Consider the following 18,757-nt stretch of genomic DNA (forward strand, 5'->3'; position numbering starts at 1 on the left):
CATCTCAATTGTATCCTCATCGCGTTCTCTCTTTTCGCCTCCTTCTCCCTTCTCAAAGCCCATTGGAGGTCAGAGGGGAAGGACCTCTGGCTTTCTCATCCAAAAGGGTTTGAGGAGGCGAGGATATATATTCTCTAACGTTAGCAAGCTCGTGACTTGAAAAGAGGCAAGGGGAAGTCAAAAATGTTTGTTGATGCTGTACCACAATTTGTAAACTGTTGAAATACTAGCTATATCTATAACCAGGTTTTTATCCAACCATTTAATGCGGATGAATTACCTGCCTCATGAAAAAAGTCACGACCGGGCTGATGGAAATAGGATATGCCCGTACAATTGAATAAATGCCGACAGACAATTTGTTCGTTCGAAATGGTGGGCTCTTTTTGTGTCGGTAAAATTAATTGTGTGAGAAATTGCGGTGGACATCTCTTTATGCGCAAATATTCATATAATAACCATCATATCGAAGTAAACTTGGAGTCACGCGATTATATGTTGTTTGGTCCCACTACGACTCGGGAAACCTACAGTTTATTAGGCTACAGATAAAATAAATGATGATGAATTTCACAGGGTGGTGAAAGTGCATGTGATGAGCTTGACGCTCCTTTCCAATAAAAATCGAGGATCTTATTCTGGTGACATAATGATCGATGCGGCTGCCGTTTGACAATAAAAAATATCACTTATCCATTATAATCTCATAATGTAGGTAGCCTACCCGCAGCTGTTGAGCAGTTGGCTAAAGAGCTCGTGCCAAGACCAGGGTGGGCACATTTGCTATTACGCAACAGTTGTTCTGACAAAACTATCAATAGAATTTAACTTATATTTTTCATTCCGTACATGGACATTTTACAATAAACGTTTTTATGTGCACTACGTCATCACGCACAGGCTTTTGTCCGCAATAAATCCGTTTGATGGAAACATCTCTGGTGGTAAAATGCGCATATTATTTTATACAGATTTTAGAATATTAGAATTAAAATCTGTCGCAAGTTGGATGGAAACCTAGCTTGTGAGTAAAAAGAAGACGTTTTACAATCGATCAATTGTATCTCGCCGATTGTAAAACGTATTCTCTTTTTAGTCATAGATATGGCTATTGAAATACCTGTAATTAAATGCAAAGAGTAAAATAATATCAGGCACAGCTGAATTCAAGCACACATTTGTAATTTCAGACTTTAGTTGTTTTACAACAATATATTGAAATACATTTTGCACAAACTGAAGTAAACCAAACAGTTCAAGTTGAATAATTTGGATTTTATTGCAATTACTTTACATTTGCGGTCATGCTGTCTGATTTAAAACCAGGACTGTGGAAGAAGAAATAAGTTAGTGTGCAGCATTCTCTATGCTTTTCTTCTGTCAAGCGACCCAGAAAAAAAGCAGTGTCTTGTGACTGCCTGGAGCAGTGTTGCAGACTTGGAATGCATGGGTACATTGTATGTTGAATAAATGTACAAGAAGGTTGCAAAAAAAGCTATGCAAATGTCTCTAGATGTAGCTGTAAATAAATAACAATAATCACCAGCAAGTTATATTAAGCTGCATATAGGACACACGGATGACATCAAGCCGTGACATTGTCATAACGGTCATCACTGGACATGGTCGCTACTCCACTTGACGGATGACCTTGGCCTCCTCCGCTTTCCGCAGGCTCTCATCCCACTGGGTGAACTGCTTGGACAGCAGGAACATCTGCCAAAGAGGTCAAGGTTCAAAGATCATTTGGTGGGCCAGGCGGTTCATTCCATTAGCCCAGACATTTCTCAGAGTTCAACATGACTTGTGACAGAAACAACAAGTTAGCTAATTACTTTTAGCAACCACTCACGTTCATTCATCTGACCGAGGAGGTCAGAAGACATGACAGCCAGTGTACTCTTCAGTTTCACTAGCTAACCTCCGATACATCTTCCTCTGGCTTGATCAGTGTTACTTATTAACTTCAATAATTCCATTAATCCATCAAAACAGTATTTGCTATTATAATGAAGGAAAGGTACCATTTTGTTGTACTCCTCAAACAGCTTCTTCACCTCTAGGGACTGGGCCTCAGTTTGGTCCTTTGGGAAAATGACAAGTATGGTGTCACCAAGATACTGCAATTCACAAGTCAATCTAGCGTGTCTAGATTGACTTGTGAGGAAAGACAAAATCAAGAAAAGAGGGGCGAGAATAAGTAAAGGTGGGGGGGGGGGGGGGGGGGTTCATACCTGCTCTTTGATGTGAATTTGAGACAAACGCTGTAGCTTGGTGGCATGCTCTGGCACATCTGTGAATGAGAACTTTACACTGAGTTGTGTTCAACATAACAAACACTATTTAACCCATCATTCCATCAACACTTCACACAGACCATTTGCAAAGGTACTTAGATTCCCTCTCACTGACCTCGGATGTAGTTGCTGTCCAATAGCGGCTGGAGGTTGCTGACCTGCTCCAGAAGGGTGGCCTGGGAAAGCAGGAAGTCCTCCTCTGTGGGGAGAAACAAGTGCATGAGTTTGAGACTGGAGGCACATACCCATATGCCAGAGGCCTACTCAATCACCATGATGCAGGACCAAATTTGCCAACATTTACTCACATATTTTAAATAAAAAACTCTTACCAGCAAGGATGAATTCCAGCTTCATGGCATCAGGAACAGTGATGTGGTCAGTGAACTGAGGGTCCAGATACTTCAGCAGGTCTTCAACTGTACAGAGAACAAAGGTTGTAGAATATATATTAGTTACTATGTGGGAAATATAATCACAATTAACCCTCCTTTGTGATTGTCCTGGTAATAATGTGTCCCGTCCAAGTCACAGTTATGTGTTGTATAAGATGTCACTCACTCTTTTTGTGTAGAATCTTCACTCGTTCCCTCTTATTTGCAGTGTTTGCAAGGGCGGCCTGAACTCTGGAGAGGGAATCGGCGCACTACGGAACAGAGTGCATTATATAAAGAAGATAAACTAAAAAGCAAAACTTGCCCTCATCGAACTGTCAATGTGAAAATAAACTGTGTTTATGGCTGTGCTGGCATTGTGAATTATTTAGCTAGTTATCTAGTTAGCAAGTACTCGCTCAACATTAACATGTTGGATTGTAGCTAGTTGGAATGCACTGGCATAGCTGTTCTTCACACATATTTTCCATAATCTTGATGTCTAAACATTGATTGTATAAAATCTGTGTGCAAAAAGGGGGTTCGCTAGCTAGCTAGCCAAAGCTAGCAGCCAGTTGAATCAATATTCTGCATTTCTAATATAAAACATTATTGGCAAACCTTCACGGGTTTCCCTCCCTTGTTCCTTCTTTCACCGTATATACGACTTTCCAGCGTCTCAAGACGCGTTTCGAGGTTATCAACTTCAGCTTTCCTATCCATTCTTGATTCAGGGAGCACAACAAATGGATTTGGATCGTTGCAATGACGTACAACAGCCGACGGCGCATATTTATTGCATAATAGCAAAAAAATCTACGGACCGTGAAAGGCGCCATATTTGTTGTCCCCAAAGAAAACTTCTGTGGTTTGCAAGCTGTAAATGAAACTACCAATAACTACAAAATGACTTATCGATTACTAGGCGAATCAAAATAATCGTCTCTAACCAACAACTTTATAGGTCCTCTTTGCACTGAATACAACCATCTCGACCTGATTATTGCAATACACTACAATGAACGCTGGATGTCGCTCTATACTGCGGGTTACACCTCGTCAGGGAAAAGGGGGATTTCCTTGCTTTTTTTCCTTGACAGGCGAATGATAACACCACCACGGCCCTCTTCCTTCATCGCAGCTGGCTACAAACGCTCTAGAAAAGTAAGATGTTGTTCATCATTTGTCTCAAAACTTTTAGAAATGATCTGCTCCTAGTCCTACCACTTGTTTAGGGCAAACTTTCAAATATGTCCACAGCGTCGCTACTATTCCTGCCGGTGTCAGTGACAGGCTAGGTAGCATACGCAGCTATCTAGCTAGTTGGCTAGCTAGCAAGTCAATACAGAATAATTTACTGCATCAAATTTACAACCATGACATTGCATGTAAGTCGTTGCAAAGTAACTAATACACCATTGCTTAGTTAACTATGTTCAATGTAATCGTATTCCTCACCACCAGTGAAGTCGTGGCTAGTTAGTTACAGTATCTAGCTAACACGTTAGCTAACTAGCACTTTGTATTTCTCCACTAGCGTAACGCTGGTTAGTTGAAGTTGTGTGTTCACAAACTGTGGTAAGATTCGAACTCTTTGCAGACCTGTGATTGACTGGTTCCAAAGAGAGGTTGATTGACAAGTTCTGTAGAGAGCTTTCGAATATTACCGTTCTGGTGTACTCTCTCATATCAGACTGACTGTCTGTCATTGGGGCAAAATCTAGAGTTCATACAACAACGGTAACCCTGCCACTCATAGACCGATAATTATAGTTTTAGTCATGTTTTGAGGCTATACAGGGTTTGTTTACAATTACATTGTTTTAGTCGGTTGTTTGTAAACAATCTCATATTTTGGGTTCGGATGGGGTAAGACAGTTCAACTCATGAGGAATTGATCAATGATACTCTTCAAGAATCAATGGGTATATAACATTTATTTAAAAGTCCCAAAATGGATGTACCAATCACAGATTGACCCTTTAATCTGTTGATGACAGGTAGTTTGTAGCTAGAGAGTACTTCCTTTATGTGCCACTGGGAGCGACGGGAGGATGGCAGATGACAAGGACGTGCTGCGAGATGTTTGGTTTGGTCGGATTCCGACCTGCTTCACACTTTACCAGGATGAGATCACAGAGAGAGAGGCCGAACCCTTCTATGTAAGTATGACATCATGCAGACTAGTACTCTATAAAAAAAAAACTGATGTTGCTCTACTGGACAATGCCAGTGGAAGCTGCTGAGGGGAGGATGGCTCATAATAATGGCTGGAATGGCGCGAATGGAATGGCATCAAACACATGGAAACCATGTGTTTGATGTATTTGATACCATTCCGCTCCAGCCATTCCACGAGCCCGTCCTCCCCAATTAAGGTGCGACCAGCATCCTGTGCAATGGACATGGCTTTTGTGACATAGGTCTAGCTAATTCAGGTCACACACATGATGACTACTGAGCTGGCTTGAGCCATGGACTCTTGCGGGAGCATAGATTGAGCACCTTGCTTCTCCCCCTCTCTGCTGTTCTCTCCACAGCTCCTCCTACCAAGGGTGAGCTACCTGACTCTGGTCACAGACAAGGTGAAAAAGCATTTCCTGAAGGTCATGAAGGCCGAGGACGTAGAGGAGATGTGGTTTGATTTCGAGGGAACGCCACTCAAATGGTGGGTGAGCTTTAAATGACGACTTTGAGGGCTATGTGTGTTGTAAATCATTGACTTGTTTTAACAACCACTAGTGAAGATAATGGTTAGAATTCCCTGTGCCCCTCCGTAGAAACGTGTGTCCTAGCACAGCAGTAAAGTAAATATTTTACAGATCAGAATTGAGCATACAGTGAGGGAAAAAAGTATTTGATCCCCTGCTGATTTTGTACGTTTGCCCACTGACAAAGACGTGATCAGTCTATAATGTTAATGGTAGGTTTATTTGAACAGTGAGAGACAGAATAACAACAAAAAAATCCAGAAAAATGCATGTAAAAAATGTTATAAATTGATTTGCATTTTAATGAGGGAAATAAGTATTTGACCCCTCTGCAAAACATTACTTAGTAATTGGTGGCAAAACCCTTGTTGGCAATCACAGAGGTCAGACGTTTCTTGTAGTTGGCCACCAGGTTTGCACACATCTCAGGTGGGATTTTGTCCCACTCCTCTTTGCAGATCTTCTCCAAGTCATTAAGGTTTCGAGGCTGATGTTTGGCAACTCGAACCTTCAGCTCCCTCCACAGATTTTCTATGGGATTAAGGTCTGGAGACTGGCTAGGCCACTCCAGGACCTTAATGTGCTTCTTCTTGAGCCACTCCTTTGTTGCCTTGGCCATGTGTTTTGGGTCATTGTCATGCTAGAATACCCATCCACGACCCATTTTCAATGCCCTGGCTGAGGGAAGGAGGTTCTCACCCAAGATTTGACGGTACATGGCCCTGTCCATCGTCCCTTTGATGCGGTGAAGTTGTCCTGTCCCCTTAGCAGAAAAACACCCCCAAAGCATAATGTTTCCACCTCCATGTTTGACAGTGGGGATGGTGTTCTTGGGGTCATAGGCAGCATTCCTCCTCCCCCAAACATGGCGAGTTGAGTTGATGGCAAAGAGCTCGATTTTGGTCTCATCTGACCACAACACTTTCACCCAGTTCTCCTCTGAATCATTCAGATGTTCATTGGCAAACTTCAGACGGGCCTGTATATGTACTTTCTTGAGCAGGGGGACCTTGCGGGCGCTGCAGGATTTCAGTCTTTCACGGCGTAGTGTGTTACCAATTGTTTTCTTGGTGACTATGGTCCCAGCTGCCTTGAGATCATTGACAAGATACTCCCGTGTAGTTCTGGGCTGATTCCTCACCGTTCTCATGATCATTGCAACTCCACGAGGTGAGATCTTGCATGGAGCCCCAGGCCGAGGGAGATTGACAGTTATTTTGTGTTTCTTCCATTTGCGAATAATCGCACCAACTGTTGTCACCTTCTCACCAAGCTGCTTGGCGATGGTCTTGTAGCCCATTCCAGCCTTGTGTAGGTCTACAATCTTGTCCCTGACATCCTTGGAGAGCTCTTTGGTCTTGGCCATGGTGGAGAGTTTGGAATCTGATTGATTGATTGCTTCTGTGGACAGGTGTCTTTTATACAGGTAACAAGCTGAGATTAGGAGCACTCCCTTTAAGAGTGTGCTCCTAATCTCAGCCCATTACCTGTATAAAAGACACCTGGGAGCCAGAAATCTTTCTGATTGAGAGGGGGTCAAATACTTATTTCCCTCATTAAAATGCAAATCAATTTATAACATTTTTGACATGCGTTTTTCTGGATTTTGTTGTTGTTATTCTGTCTCTCACTGTTCAAATAAACCTACCATTAAAATTATAGACTGATCATTTCTTTGTCAGTGGGCAAACGTGCAAAATCAGCAGGGGATCAAATACTTTTTTCCCTCACTGTATCAACTCGCCTCCTGTCATCATGATCAATGAGGAGACTACATACCAATTGTCTGCAGTATTACATTTCAGGTACCAGCCCAACACAAGCATTGGACATAAGGGTCCTCATCTTAAATTGACATACACATGTAACTCAGACCTTTGGGTAAATAAAGTGTTGATTTAAATTATTTTCTTTCAAACCTATTAAGCGGTTACTTAGGATCCAGCCCAAGGTGAAGGAGAGGATAACTCATTATGATTCAGGGTTGGAATAGAATGAAGCCCTGTTTCCTCTACTGATGGGGTGTGGCTGTGTTTATTCATTGCAGGCATTATCCAATCGGATTGCTGTTTGACCTGCATGCCTCCAACACTGCCCTGCCCTGGAGCATCACTGTGCACTTTAAGGTACAACACAGAATTAGTTTTGCAGCAAATAAATGTAGAATCCTCCAAATGCTGGCCTGTATACAGCAGGGGTTGGAACCGAAATTATTTTCCAATCGTTTTGCTCTGAACAAAACCATTTTCTTTTTCATTTAGTTTCACGGTTCCGACCCCCAAAAAAAGTTCTGAATCGGTTCGAACAAAAAAAAAGTAACGGTTTATATCGTTCCTTTCTGTTCCTTTTTTAACCAATGAAATCAACAGTTTTTAAAAAACATTTAGCTAATTCAATTACTTCACCAATCAGTGCGACAAGCTAGTTGTTTACATGCATGATGGACAGACCAGTGTAGCCTATGGCGCAAGATGCGACGGAAATTTTGAGGGTGGGGAGAGAGGGTTGAGTAGGAGGCTTGAAGCGCTGGGCATCTTGTTATGACATGCATTATATTAATTAGGTTCACAGGATTATACCTAAGAGGAGTGGCTTCTATGGAGGAATTTTGAATGTCCTTTAAGGTAGCTAGCTAACAAGCTTGAGCTAGCAAACTAACAAGCCTGTGTGTGCAGTGTGGCACCAGAATTTAAAACACGTCTTACCTTTTTGTAGTTAATAAATCCAACGTGAAACATGATATCTAGGCCTATATTATCCTTAATTAGCATTGGAAAAGTTAATCCGTTTTTCTCTAGCTAATTAAAAATCTCTCTCCCTATCTTCTGAATCAAGCTTGTTATGTCAGTACAATCACCAGCCTATGCTTCAGAGGTGGGAGGGGCAGGTAGCCTAAACACGGCACAGGCAAAGATTTTCAGCTTGCAGGCAGACACTGGAATACGTTTCTGAGTGACAAGGTGAGGGCTTTGCATAGGCGCTTTGTTGTGTTTTGTTGTGGGACTAGAAAAAAATGCCTGGAACGTCAAATAACGTTATTAACCGGTTCCCGTGCTTTTAAAATAACGGTTCTGTTTCGAAACAGTATGGATCACTTTTGTTCCTTGAAATGTTTTGTTATTTTCCGGTTCCGGTTCCCTGAACCGGTTCCAACCCCTGGTATACAGTGCTAAAAATCAGTCCTGCCTGTGTGGTTTCTCTGCGGTAGAATTTCCCAGAGTGTGACCTGCTCCACTGCCCCTCTAACTCTGTGATCGAGGCCCACTTCATGTCCAGCATCAAGGAGGCGGACGCCCTCAAACACAAGAGCCAGGTCATCAACGACATGCAGAAGAAAGACCACAAGCAGCTGTGGATGGGCCTGCAGAACGGTGAGGGCCACACACACACACACACACACACACACAAGTATTGACTTTGGGACTCTGTACCCTTATCTTGCCCCTGTACTCAACAACTTACACACCCCCAAACCCTACCACTCAAACCCACACTACCCACACTCTCTGAACAGTGTCTTTGCCTCAGCTGCAAAGTTTCATTTTTTTCTCACTTACCAAAATATACTATTTTGGAGGTTTCCATAACCAAAACAGACCAGAAACAGAGAGAGAAAGAGACAGTTACAACTCCACCCAGGAGAGAAAGCAGATCTGAAATATTTCAAAAGCTAAAATTGTGTGAAAGTGAGATACAGGGGAGGGGAGTTAGAAACCAGGACAGGTTAACAGGGTTTCAGAAGCCTTGTAGAGCAGCCTTGTAGAGCTGGTTAAAAACAAAAAAGGAGATGGGGACAGTTTGTATGTAAATGTTGTTGTGTTGCGTTCCTCAGATAAGTTTGACCAGTTCTGGGCCATGAACCGTAAGCTGATGGAATACCCCACAGAAGAGGGAGGCTTCCGCTACATCCCCTTCAGGATATACCTGGTAAATGGGCTGATACATGTCTTGTTGACGTCAAAAAATACATTTCAATGATGTTGACATCAACATGCAGTGTGACCTGCAGTGTGGCATCACTGGTACTGTTGATAGATGATGTCATCGATGCAATCAAAAAAATATACGACAGGTCACAAATACGGCAATGCATAGTAAATAGTGTGGTCCTCTGTAGCACAGCTGGTAGAGCACGGCGCTTGTAACGCCAAGGTAGTGGGTTCGATCCCCGGGACCACCCATACACAAAAATGTATGCACGAATGACTGTAAGTCGCTTTGGATAAAAGCGTCTGCTAAATGGCATATTATTATTATTATTATAGTAATGACAGAATACTCTTTTATCGTCTGATAAGCAAATATAACATGATACTGTATTTAGGATATGAGAAAGCATTGAGTGAATATGAAAATCAGAGTAAGAATGCAACAAAATACACAGTACACAAAAATACAATTTTACAACTGAAATGTGCAGCACAAACCGCATACCAACACAATCATGAATTTATTGTCACTCAACTGCCTTGTATTATGATGATGCAGTGTAGTACCTGAACTGTCCCATAGATGGTGCTGTATGACGGACTAGTAAGTTGCTTCATGGATAGGACACCCCCCAAGGTCAATGGCAATGATTAAAGTGGGCGGCTGTTGAGCAACTTTTTATTTGTTAGTAAGCTTGTAATTTATTGTCATCCAGTGACAGAAACGACCCTGCAGAAGTGCTCAGTTGCAAAACATTTCCTGGAGATATTCAGTGAATAACTTTTTCCAAACAAATGTTTATTTCGTTAAACTCCTTTGATAACAGCAGGTAAATCAAACAACCCTCATATTTTGCCAGATATCACCCACCCATTACAACTACAAATTAGTTAGCCTAATGTTTGTTTTGACTGTGTGCTTGGCAAGCGTTTAGTTTGACTAGTTTATAGTTAGATGAGTGCAACTCAAATGAAGCGTGCCCAAACCGTGGGATGTGCGCGGGCACAGGCGAATTCCTAAGGGGGATCCCGCGGATCCATGACTCAAATAAAATTCCCTCAAAAAATGAATAAGCGCCAGTGTATCACCCTGAAGGTCAGGAAAACATTAGCCTGTGTATATCCCATAGTGTAGGAAAACATGTGGGGAAACGGTGCGCCTGGAACGGGCATGATTGTACCCAAGACTGCGTTCAATGCACTCTGCTATCCGATAAACCCTCGGATCGGCTTGACTGGTATATAGCTTTGCCTGAAAAAGAAAAGGAAAACCGCACACTCTAGGAGCTCAGATGCAATAATTTAATATCCTAATAACCAACGTTTCGACAGACAAGCTGTCTTCATCAGGGTATAATCAGCCAGCACCTCGCCTAAATAGGAGTGCATTTCTTTCGCCTTTATCTTATATAGCTTTGCCTACCTTATTCCAAAGTATTTGAGGCCATCTCTTCTCAACAAGAATAAACAAATGAAGGCATGTTTGGACGAGTCAGTTGTGAAGGGGTTCTAGCGATATATTGCTAAATATAGATTGATGTGGAAATTTCTCCAGAGGAGTCAGAGTAGGTTGTCAGGGCTTTGCTGCTGTGTTACAACAGATGTCAGCCTTTATGCCCATAAAATCTCTCATCAATGTTTTCACTGGAATGTTACAATCATAAATCTATTCAAAATTAAAGACGACCAAACAGAACAATAAAATATATCATTTAAGTGTTGACTAAAACATAATGAAAACGTCTACGCCTATATTGACTTTTAGTTGGTAAAGGAAACAAAAAATGTTACCACAAAATGAGATTATGAATATTTTTTGCCACTTCCAGGAAAATGCGATGTAATGCCTAGTCTTCAATTATAATATTGTGTCCAATTCTGTCACATGTGGATATACAGTGCATTGGGAAAGTATTCAGAGCCTTGACTTTTTCCACATTTGTTACGTTACAGCCTTATTCTAAAATGGATTAAATTGTTTTTTTTCCCCTCATCAATCTCCACACAATACCCCATAATGACAAAGAAAAAACAGGTTTTTAGACATTTAAAAAAAAAGAAACTGAAAAATTACATTTACATAAGTATTCAGACCCTTTACTCAGTACTTTGTTGAAGCACCGTTGGCAGCGATTACAGCCTCGAGTGCTACAAGCTTGGCACACCTGTATTTGGTGAGATCTCCCATTCTTCTCTGCAGATCCTCTCAAGCTCTGTCAGGTTGGATGGGGAGCGTCACTGCACAGCCATTTTCGTGTCTCTCCAGAGATGTTCGATCGGGTTCAAGTCCAGGCTCTGGCTGGGCCACTCAAGGACATTCAGAGACTTGTCCTGAAGCCACTCCTGTGTTGTCTTGGCTGTGTGCTTAGGGCCGTTATCCTGTTGGAAGGTGAACCTTTGCCCCAGTCTGAGGTCCTGAGCGCTCTGGAGCAGGTTTTCATCAAGGATCTCTCTGTACTTTGCTCCGTTCATCTTTCCCTCAATCCTGACTAGTCACCCAGTCCCTGCCACTGAAAAACATCCCCACAGCATGATGCTGTCACCACCATGCTTCACCATAGGGATGGTGCCAGGTTTCCTCCAGACGTGACGCTTGGCATTCAGGTCAAAGACTTCAATCTTGGTTTCATCAGACCAGAGAATCATGTTTCTCATGGGCTGTCATGTGCCTTTTACTGAGGAGTGGCTTTCGTCTGGCAACTCTACCATAAAGGCCTGATTGGTGGAGTGCTCTAGAGATGGTTGTTCTTCTGGAAGGTTCTCCCATCTCCACAGAGGAACTCTGGAGCTCTGTCAGAGTGACCATCAGGTTCTTGGTCACCTCCCTGACCAAGGCCCTTCTCCCCCGATTGCTCAGTTTGGCTGGGCAGCCAGCTCTAGGAAGAGTCTTGGTGGTTCCAAACTTCTTCCATTTAAGAATGATGGAGGCCACTGTGTTCTTGGGGACCTTCAATGGTGCAGACATTTTTTTGTACCCTTCCCCAGATCTGAGCCACGACACAATCCTGTCTCGGAGCTTTACGGACAATTCCTTTAACCTCATGGCTTGGTTTTTGCTCTGACATGCACTGTCAACTGTGGGACCTTAAATAGACAGGTGTGTGCCTTTCCCAATCATGTCCAATCAGTTGAATTTACCACAGGTGGACTCCAATGAAGTTGTAGAAACATCTCAAGGATGATCAATGGAAACAGGATGCACCTAAGCTCAATTTCGAGTATCATAGGAAAGGATCTGAATACTTCTGTTTCTTAGTTTTAAAAAATTAGCAAAAGTTTCTAAAAACCTGTTTTCACTTTGTCATTATAGGGTATTGTGTGTAGATTTTTTTATTTAATCAATTTTAATGTGGAAAAAGTCAAGGGGTCTGAATACTTTCCGAATGCACTGTATAGCTATCAATAAAAAATATATGCAAAATGAAACAAAAGCCTGGTACAAATTAGCTTTGGGACACAACATCGATTGGACAACCAATACACAGACTCCTGATGTTGTGTCCCAAAACTAGGTACATATGTAACTAATTTCACACTTCAACAAAGCATTTTTTCCCCTGCCTATAATAAAACGGTCCAACACAATAATAAAACAGTGGTTGTAAAACCACAGACGCACCATGCGCAACAGGATTTATTGGGTCTAGACAGAAATGTACTTGTATACTCCAAAGTTAACTGAACCAACGGCGGACAAAGCTATCCGGGTCCAGATGCAGAAGTCACCATTGATGACTATATTTCAACCTGCAGGCCCCCCTCTGACATCAAATTGCGGTCTTTAGTGTAAATAATGTGCTGCTTTTGATGCAGACAGAATTAATGACAACATTGACTCTAAATAACAGAGCACTCACTTCCGCTAGACTGTGCTCCTTATGGAAAAGGGAAGAGATTTTGAGGGGATGGATTTATCTGTGTCTGTGCGTCATCACGCGTGCGTCCTAGCGTGCCATTGTGCGCACTTCGTGATTGCACGCGCCAGTCTCGGTCGGCCGCCAGTTTCCAGCTCCAAAAGTGATGCCACTGTGTTACAAAGTGCCAAAGCCACTAAATCTCGTGGAAAGTGAAAATTATAATCCAACTGGGCAAAAACTGGTTGAATCAACGTTGTTTCCACATCATTTCAACCAAAAAAATCAATGTGATGACGTTGAATCAACGTGGAAAACTGATTGGATTTGCAAAAAGTAATCAACGTAAGGGCATTTCGTATTTTTTTTACCCAACTTTTAACCTAAATCCAATGACATGGTGAATTTGTTTGTTGAATTTACGTTAGTTGACAACTCAACCAAATGTAATTCAAAACTAGATGCTTGTATCAGAGACTGGTTACATTGTTTCTCGGCAGGTATACCTTTTTCTCCTGTGACTAAATGTTTACTCATCAACCGAATGGCAGCCCCACTAACCTTTTTATATTGGTTTTGAGAGGCACCTTCTTCTAGGAAACTAGGTTGAGAGTTTCTTAAATGTCTGTACGTGGTGATTTGACGGTGACACACCTGTTTACAAGCCCTGCTTGTGGGGGTTAAGGCAACAGATGTGAAAGCCATTGGGCATACTGTTGCAAGAATTTCTCACTCACTAATTATGTTACATAACACCCAGAATACCCTACAAAATATTATTCAATATTCCTTTTCCCTGTTGTGTGTGTGGACTACTGTAGGGAGAAATCAGAGGACGAGCTGGAATAGAATGAATGGAAAGGGAATCAAACCCATGGTATATTATAGGCTACAGTATAGTGTTAAGCTATAGACCTAGGTGTTATGTTTATGATGTTTAAGCTAAACAGACTGGCTCCTTCATGTAGGAGGGAGACATCCAATTCCATGAGAAGTAGCCTACATGTATACAGTACATTACATGGTGCCTCTGTGGTTGAGGAAAATGAGAGCGCCAAAGAACCCCCTTGGAATTTTTATTTACCAATGGAAGGTCTTGGGCTCAGTGGGAAAAGTGGTAACGCTTTCTCTCCAACTCACTCACTCAGTGAGGGGAATTTGATTATCTGGGTTAGGTTACCCCGGTGGGAGGAGTTGTCACCGGGTGAAAAGTGATTGCATTCATTTTGGAGCCGGGCTGGCTCCCGGGAGTGAGCTAGGTGCCCCGTTCAAAGCCCACGGCGAAGTCGGCTCAAAACAAAAGTAACGCAGCCTAGACTAGATTAAGCAAGTGGAGTAATGAACGGATTCTGTGTTTTTACATGCAAAAGTGTAGCTCAGTTGGTAGAGCATGGCGTTTGCAACGCCAGGGTTGTGGGTTCGATTCCCACGGGGGACCAGTATGAAGAAAAAAAAATTATGCACTTACTTAACTGTAAGTCGCTCTGGATAAGAGCGTCTGCTAAATGACTAAAATGTAAATGATTGCTTATCTGCCTTCCCAATGAAAACTAGTTAGAAAATTCAAACATATATTTTATGGAAAAGAGATGTTATATGTTTCTAGACAATGCACCATACTGCGCAGATTACTGTTAGATTTGAGAAGGGCACTCCTCCCTCACCGCCTTTGCCCGTTCACGTCACAGGCCAATAATAATCATTATTATATTGATTGACGTTCGTGCACCTCAGCCACCAGTTTACTGTCAATTAGGCGGATTGAATCCACACCGGCAATTAGGCTATGGGTTGAGTTCCTTTGCTCGCATCAGTCAGGGAGAGCGAGTCTCTTTTCACCTGACCTCTCTCATCGTCGGAGAGCTAATGACGCATCGCTCTTGGGTGTCGCCAGGTGGTACTCTGCTAGCTCTGGTGTCACGCGAACTGAAAAGAAAGTGTCACCGTCCAAAAGTATCGCGCTTCTCTCCAGGATCAATGGCCCCCTCTTTGTATGGTACCCGGGTCAATTATTCATGGCGGTTTTAAAAAATGCAACGAAGTAGCTGTCACTTATCGCACTCTCTCCACTCCAGCTCTCAGCATAATCCCACACAAACTCTGCACTTCCTGTCAGTGAGTCACTCTTTCTGGTAACCCGAGAGACAGCTTCACGCCTTTGGAGCCACCTTCCCGACCTCGCACCCGGCGGTGTTAGTTACAACTCCGTTACCCGAGCCCTCCCGTCGCCGGTTTCCTTTTCACAGCTCCATGGTTAGTTGCTATTGTGTGTCAGACTTGCCGTTTGTCACCCTGTTTGTCACTTCGGAGGCCCCTGGTTTCCCAGAACTGATAGCCAACTCCATCGCCGGTGTCCGTGTGCGAACGCCTGATCTTCTGGACCATATCCAGCGAACGGCACCTTTCTCATGTGCCCTCAGATCAGAGATTGGGTAGCAAGCACCACTTTGAATATTTCACTAGATGTGTCTGTAGGTGGACTCCTGTCTTCAATAGGTCGTTATCAATAAAACATCTCAAAACGGTGCAGAGCGTTAGATTTGGCTGCTGGGGGGCAAGGAGACCCCCAGCTCCACTAAAGCCATTGACAACTGCATGCCATTTTCAAGGGATTGTTAAATGTTATAACTATTTGGTTGTAATATCATCACCTCTAGAAGAGCATAGTCAGAACTAGACATTTTAGATTATTCAATGCAAAACAATTGCGCACATTTAGCTCTATCATCAGAGTAATACAGCAAGTAACTGCGTGCTTTTCATGATTACTAAACATCAATTGATCATGTAATTTCAGATGCGTGACGGTAGCCTATCCATTTGAAATGTAGCTAGCTAGCTAAGCAAACAACGTGTCATTTAGCTTGCTTCATCAGAGATTAGGCTTTTGGAAAGAGCTTGACATCGGCAAGTCCTCGTCCTGGTAAAGTTGTCAGTCGGACTACTGTCATCACTACTATAGATGACAAGCAAATTAAACAATATTTGGATATAGCCATCTAGTTTATCCGTTGAAAGTTAGCTTGTTTACTAGCCATATTGACGTAATCTGTTATTAGCTAGCTAGCCAATTTGACGTGGTCCGTCAATCAATGTAGCCTATCATACCAAGGTAAAATTTGTTTCATATTGGATATTCGGTTTTCTCTCGTCAATAGCTATTGAACCAAGCATGCCATGACTATGAAGATGGTATATTCTGAATCGGGGTGGATAGAGAAAAAATCACATATTTTTTGTTGTTGAAATTTCGATATATATACAGCTCTGGAAAAAATTAAGAGACCACTGCAAATTTTCTTAAATCAGCATCTCTACATGTATGACAGCCATTCCATTCCAGTGTCTGTTGAATTCCATCACAGGCACACCTCATTCTACTGAATTAGGGACTGAATAGGTGATCACCTGAACCAAATCTTATTGAACGAGGAAAAGTATAAAAACCACCGCTGTGGTCATCACTATCCTCTTGCAATAGGACCAGCTGGATGGCAAAAACAGTGCTTATAGTACCTCAAAAGTAATATTAATCAAAAAATAACAATTGACCATGGCAAAAGAGTTGAAAAGGAAAGTTTTGAGTGACGAAAAGAAGGGTTCAATTCTGGCTTTACTGGCATAGGGATACAGTGAGTGTCAGGTTGCTTCCATCCTTAAAATTTCAAAGACGCCGGTTCATAAGAACAAGGTCAAGCAGCAGACATTGGGGACAACAAAGCTACAGACCGGCAGAGGGCGAAAACGACTCTTTACTGATCGGGATGACCGCCAACTCATTCGAATGTCACTCAACAACCGTAGGATGACATCAAGTGACCTACAAAAAGAACGGCAAACGGCAGCTGGGGTGAAGTGCACGGCGAGGACGGTTCGAAACAGGCTCCTAGGGGCAGGGCTTAAGTCGTGCAAAGCTAGAAAAAAGCCCTTCATCAATGTGAAGCAAAGAAGAGCCAGGCTGAGGTTTGCAAAAGACCATAAGGATTGGACCGTAGAGGAGTAAGGTCATCTTCTCTTGTGGGCGGCAGGTAGCTTAGTGGGTAAGAGCGTTGTGCCAGTAACCGAAATGTCGCTGGTTCTAATCCCCGAGCCGATTAGGTGAAAAATCTGTCTGTGCCCTTGAGCAAGGCACTTAACCCTAATTACTCCTGTAAGTCGCTCTGGATAAGAGCGTCTGCTAAATGACTAATTATTTATTTATTTATTTCTCTGATGAGTCCAATTTTCAGCTTTGCCCAACACCTGGTCATCTAATGGTTAGACGGAGACCTGGAGAGGCCTACAAGCCACATTCCAGAAGTTTTCAATGGGGTTCAGGTCTCGCACCCCACTGTGAAATTTGGTGGAGGATCGGTGATGATCTGGGGGTGCTTCAGCAAGGCTGGAATCGGGCAGATTTGTCTTTCTGAAGGACGCATTAATCAAGCCACGTACAAGGTTGTCCTGGAAGAAAACTTGCTTCCTTTTGCTCGGACATTGTTCCCCAACTCTGAGGATTGGTTTTTCCAGCAGGACAATGCGCCATGCCACACAGCCAGGTCAATCAAGGTGTGGATGGAGGACCACCAGATCAAGACCCTGTAATGGCCAGCCCAATCTCCAGACCTGAACCCCATTGAAAACTTCTGGAATGTGATCAAGAGGAAAATGGATGCATGCCAAGACGCATGATAGCTGTGATTGAAAATCAGGGTTATTCCACCAGATATTGATTTCTGAACTCTTCCTAAGTTAAGACATTAGTATTGTGTTGTTTAAAAATTAACATTAACTTATTTCCTTTGCATTATTCGAGGTCTGACAACACTGCATCTCTTTTGTTATTTTGACCAGTTGTCATTCTCTGCAAATAAATGCTCTAAATGACAATATTTTGGGGGGAATTTGGGAGAAATGTTGTCAGTAGTTTATAGAATAAAACAACATTTTTAATTTCACCCAAACACATACCTATAAATAGTAAAACCAGAGAAATTTATATTTTTGCAGTGGTCTCTTAATTTTTTCCAGAGCTGTATATATATATACTGGCTTTCAATCTTCAATAGCTCTTACACAAAGCGTGCCATGACTATGAAAATGATATACACTGAGTGTATAAAACCGTAGGAACACCTTCATAATATTTAGTTGTACCCCCTTTTGCCTTCAGAACAGTCACAATTCGTCAGGTGTAGAAAGCGTTCCACAGCGATGCTGGCCCATGTTGATACCAATGCTTCCCACAGTTGTGTCAAGTTGGCTGGATGTCCTTTGGGTGGTGGACCATTCTTGATACACACAGGAAACTGTTGAGCGTGAAAAACCTAGCAGCATTGCAGTTCTTGACACACTCAAACTGGTGCACCTGGCACCTACTACCATACCCCGTTCAAAGGCACTTAAATATTTTGTCTTGCCCATTCACACTCTGAATGGCACACATACACAATCCATGTCTCAATTGTCTCAAGGCTAGAAAATCTCCTCCCCTGATTGATGTGGATTTAACAGGTGACATCAATAAGGGATCATAGCTTTCACCTGGATTCACCTGGTCAGTCTGTCATAGAAAGAGCAGGTGTTCCTAATGTTTTGTCAGTGTATTCTGAA

At 42.5% G+C, this 18,757-nt stretch overlaps 2 protein-coding genes across 2 annotated transcripts in view; one reads left to right on the forward strand and one right to left on the reverse strand.

Moving 5' to 3' along the window:
* Positions 1-1,254: 1,254 nt before the first annotated feature.
* LOC311139700 (dynactin subunit 3-like) lies at positions 1,255-3,432 on the reverse strand. The gene is made up of 7 exons (XM_084174619.1): positions 3,293-3,432; positions 2,859-2,943; positions 2,630-2,716; positions 2,413-2,496; positions 2,235-2,293; positions 2,025-2,084; positions 1,255-1,716 (listed from the first exon to the last, which is right to left on the reverse strand). The coding sequence occupies exons 1-7, from the start codon at positions 3,392-3,394 to the stop codon at positions 1,630-1,632; spliced, it is 564 nt and encodes a 187-aa protein (XP_084030745.1). The 5' UTR covers positions 3,395-3,432; the 3' UTR covers positions 1,255-1,629.
* A 339-nt stretch (positions 3,433-3,771) lies between these two features.
* LOC311139966 (autophagy protein 5-like) overlaps positions 3,772-18,757 on the forward strand; it is a gene marked incomplete at its 3' end in the record, with an annotated part of 22,696 nt that continues 7,710 nt past the window's right edge. Inside the window, exons 1-6 of the mRNA XM_084174956.1 lie at positions 3,772-3,835; positions 4,672-4,833; positions 5,212-5,339; positions 7,430-7,508; positions 8,591-8,753; positions 9,215-9,309. Coding sequence (XP_084031082.1) covers positions 4,726-4,833; positions 5,212-5,339; positions 7,430-7,508; positions 8,591-8,753; positions 9,215-9,309 — 573 coding nt within the window. The 5' untranslated portion in view covers positions 3,772-3,835; positions 4,672-4,725. The remainder of the gene's footprint in view (positions 3,836-4,671; positions 4,834-5,211; positions 5,340-7,429; positions 7,509-8,590; positions 8,754-9,214; positions 9,310-18,757) is intronic.

The sequence above is a fragment of the Coregonus lavaretus genome, assembly GCF_964263955.1.
Source record: "Coregonus lavaretus genome assembly, chromosome: 13".
Classification (NCBI taxonomy): domain Eukaryota; kingdom Metazoa; phylum Chordata; class Actinopteri; order Salmoniformes; family Salmonidae; genus Coregonus; species Coregonus lavaretus.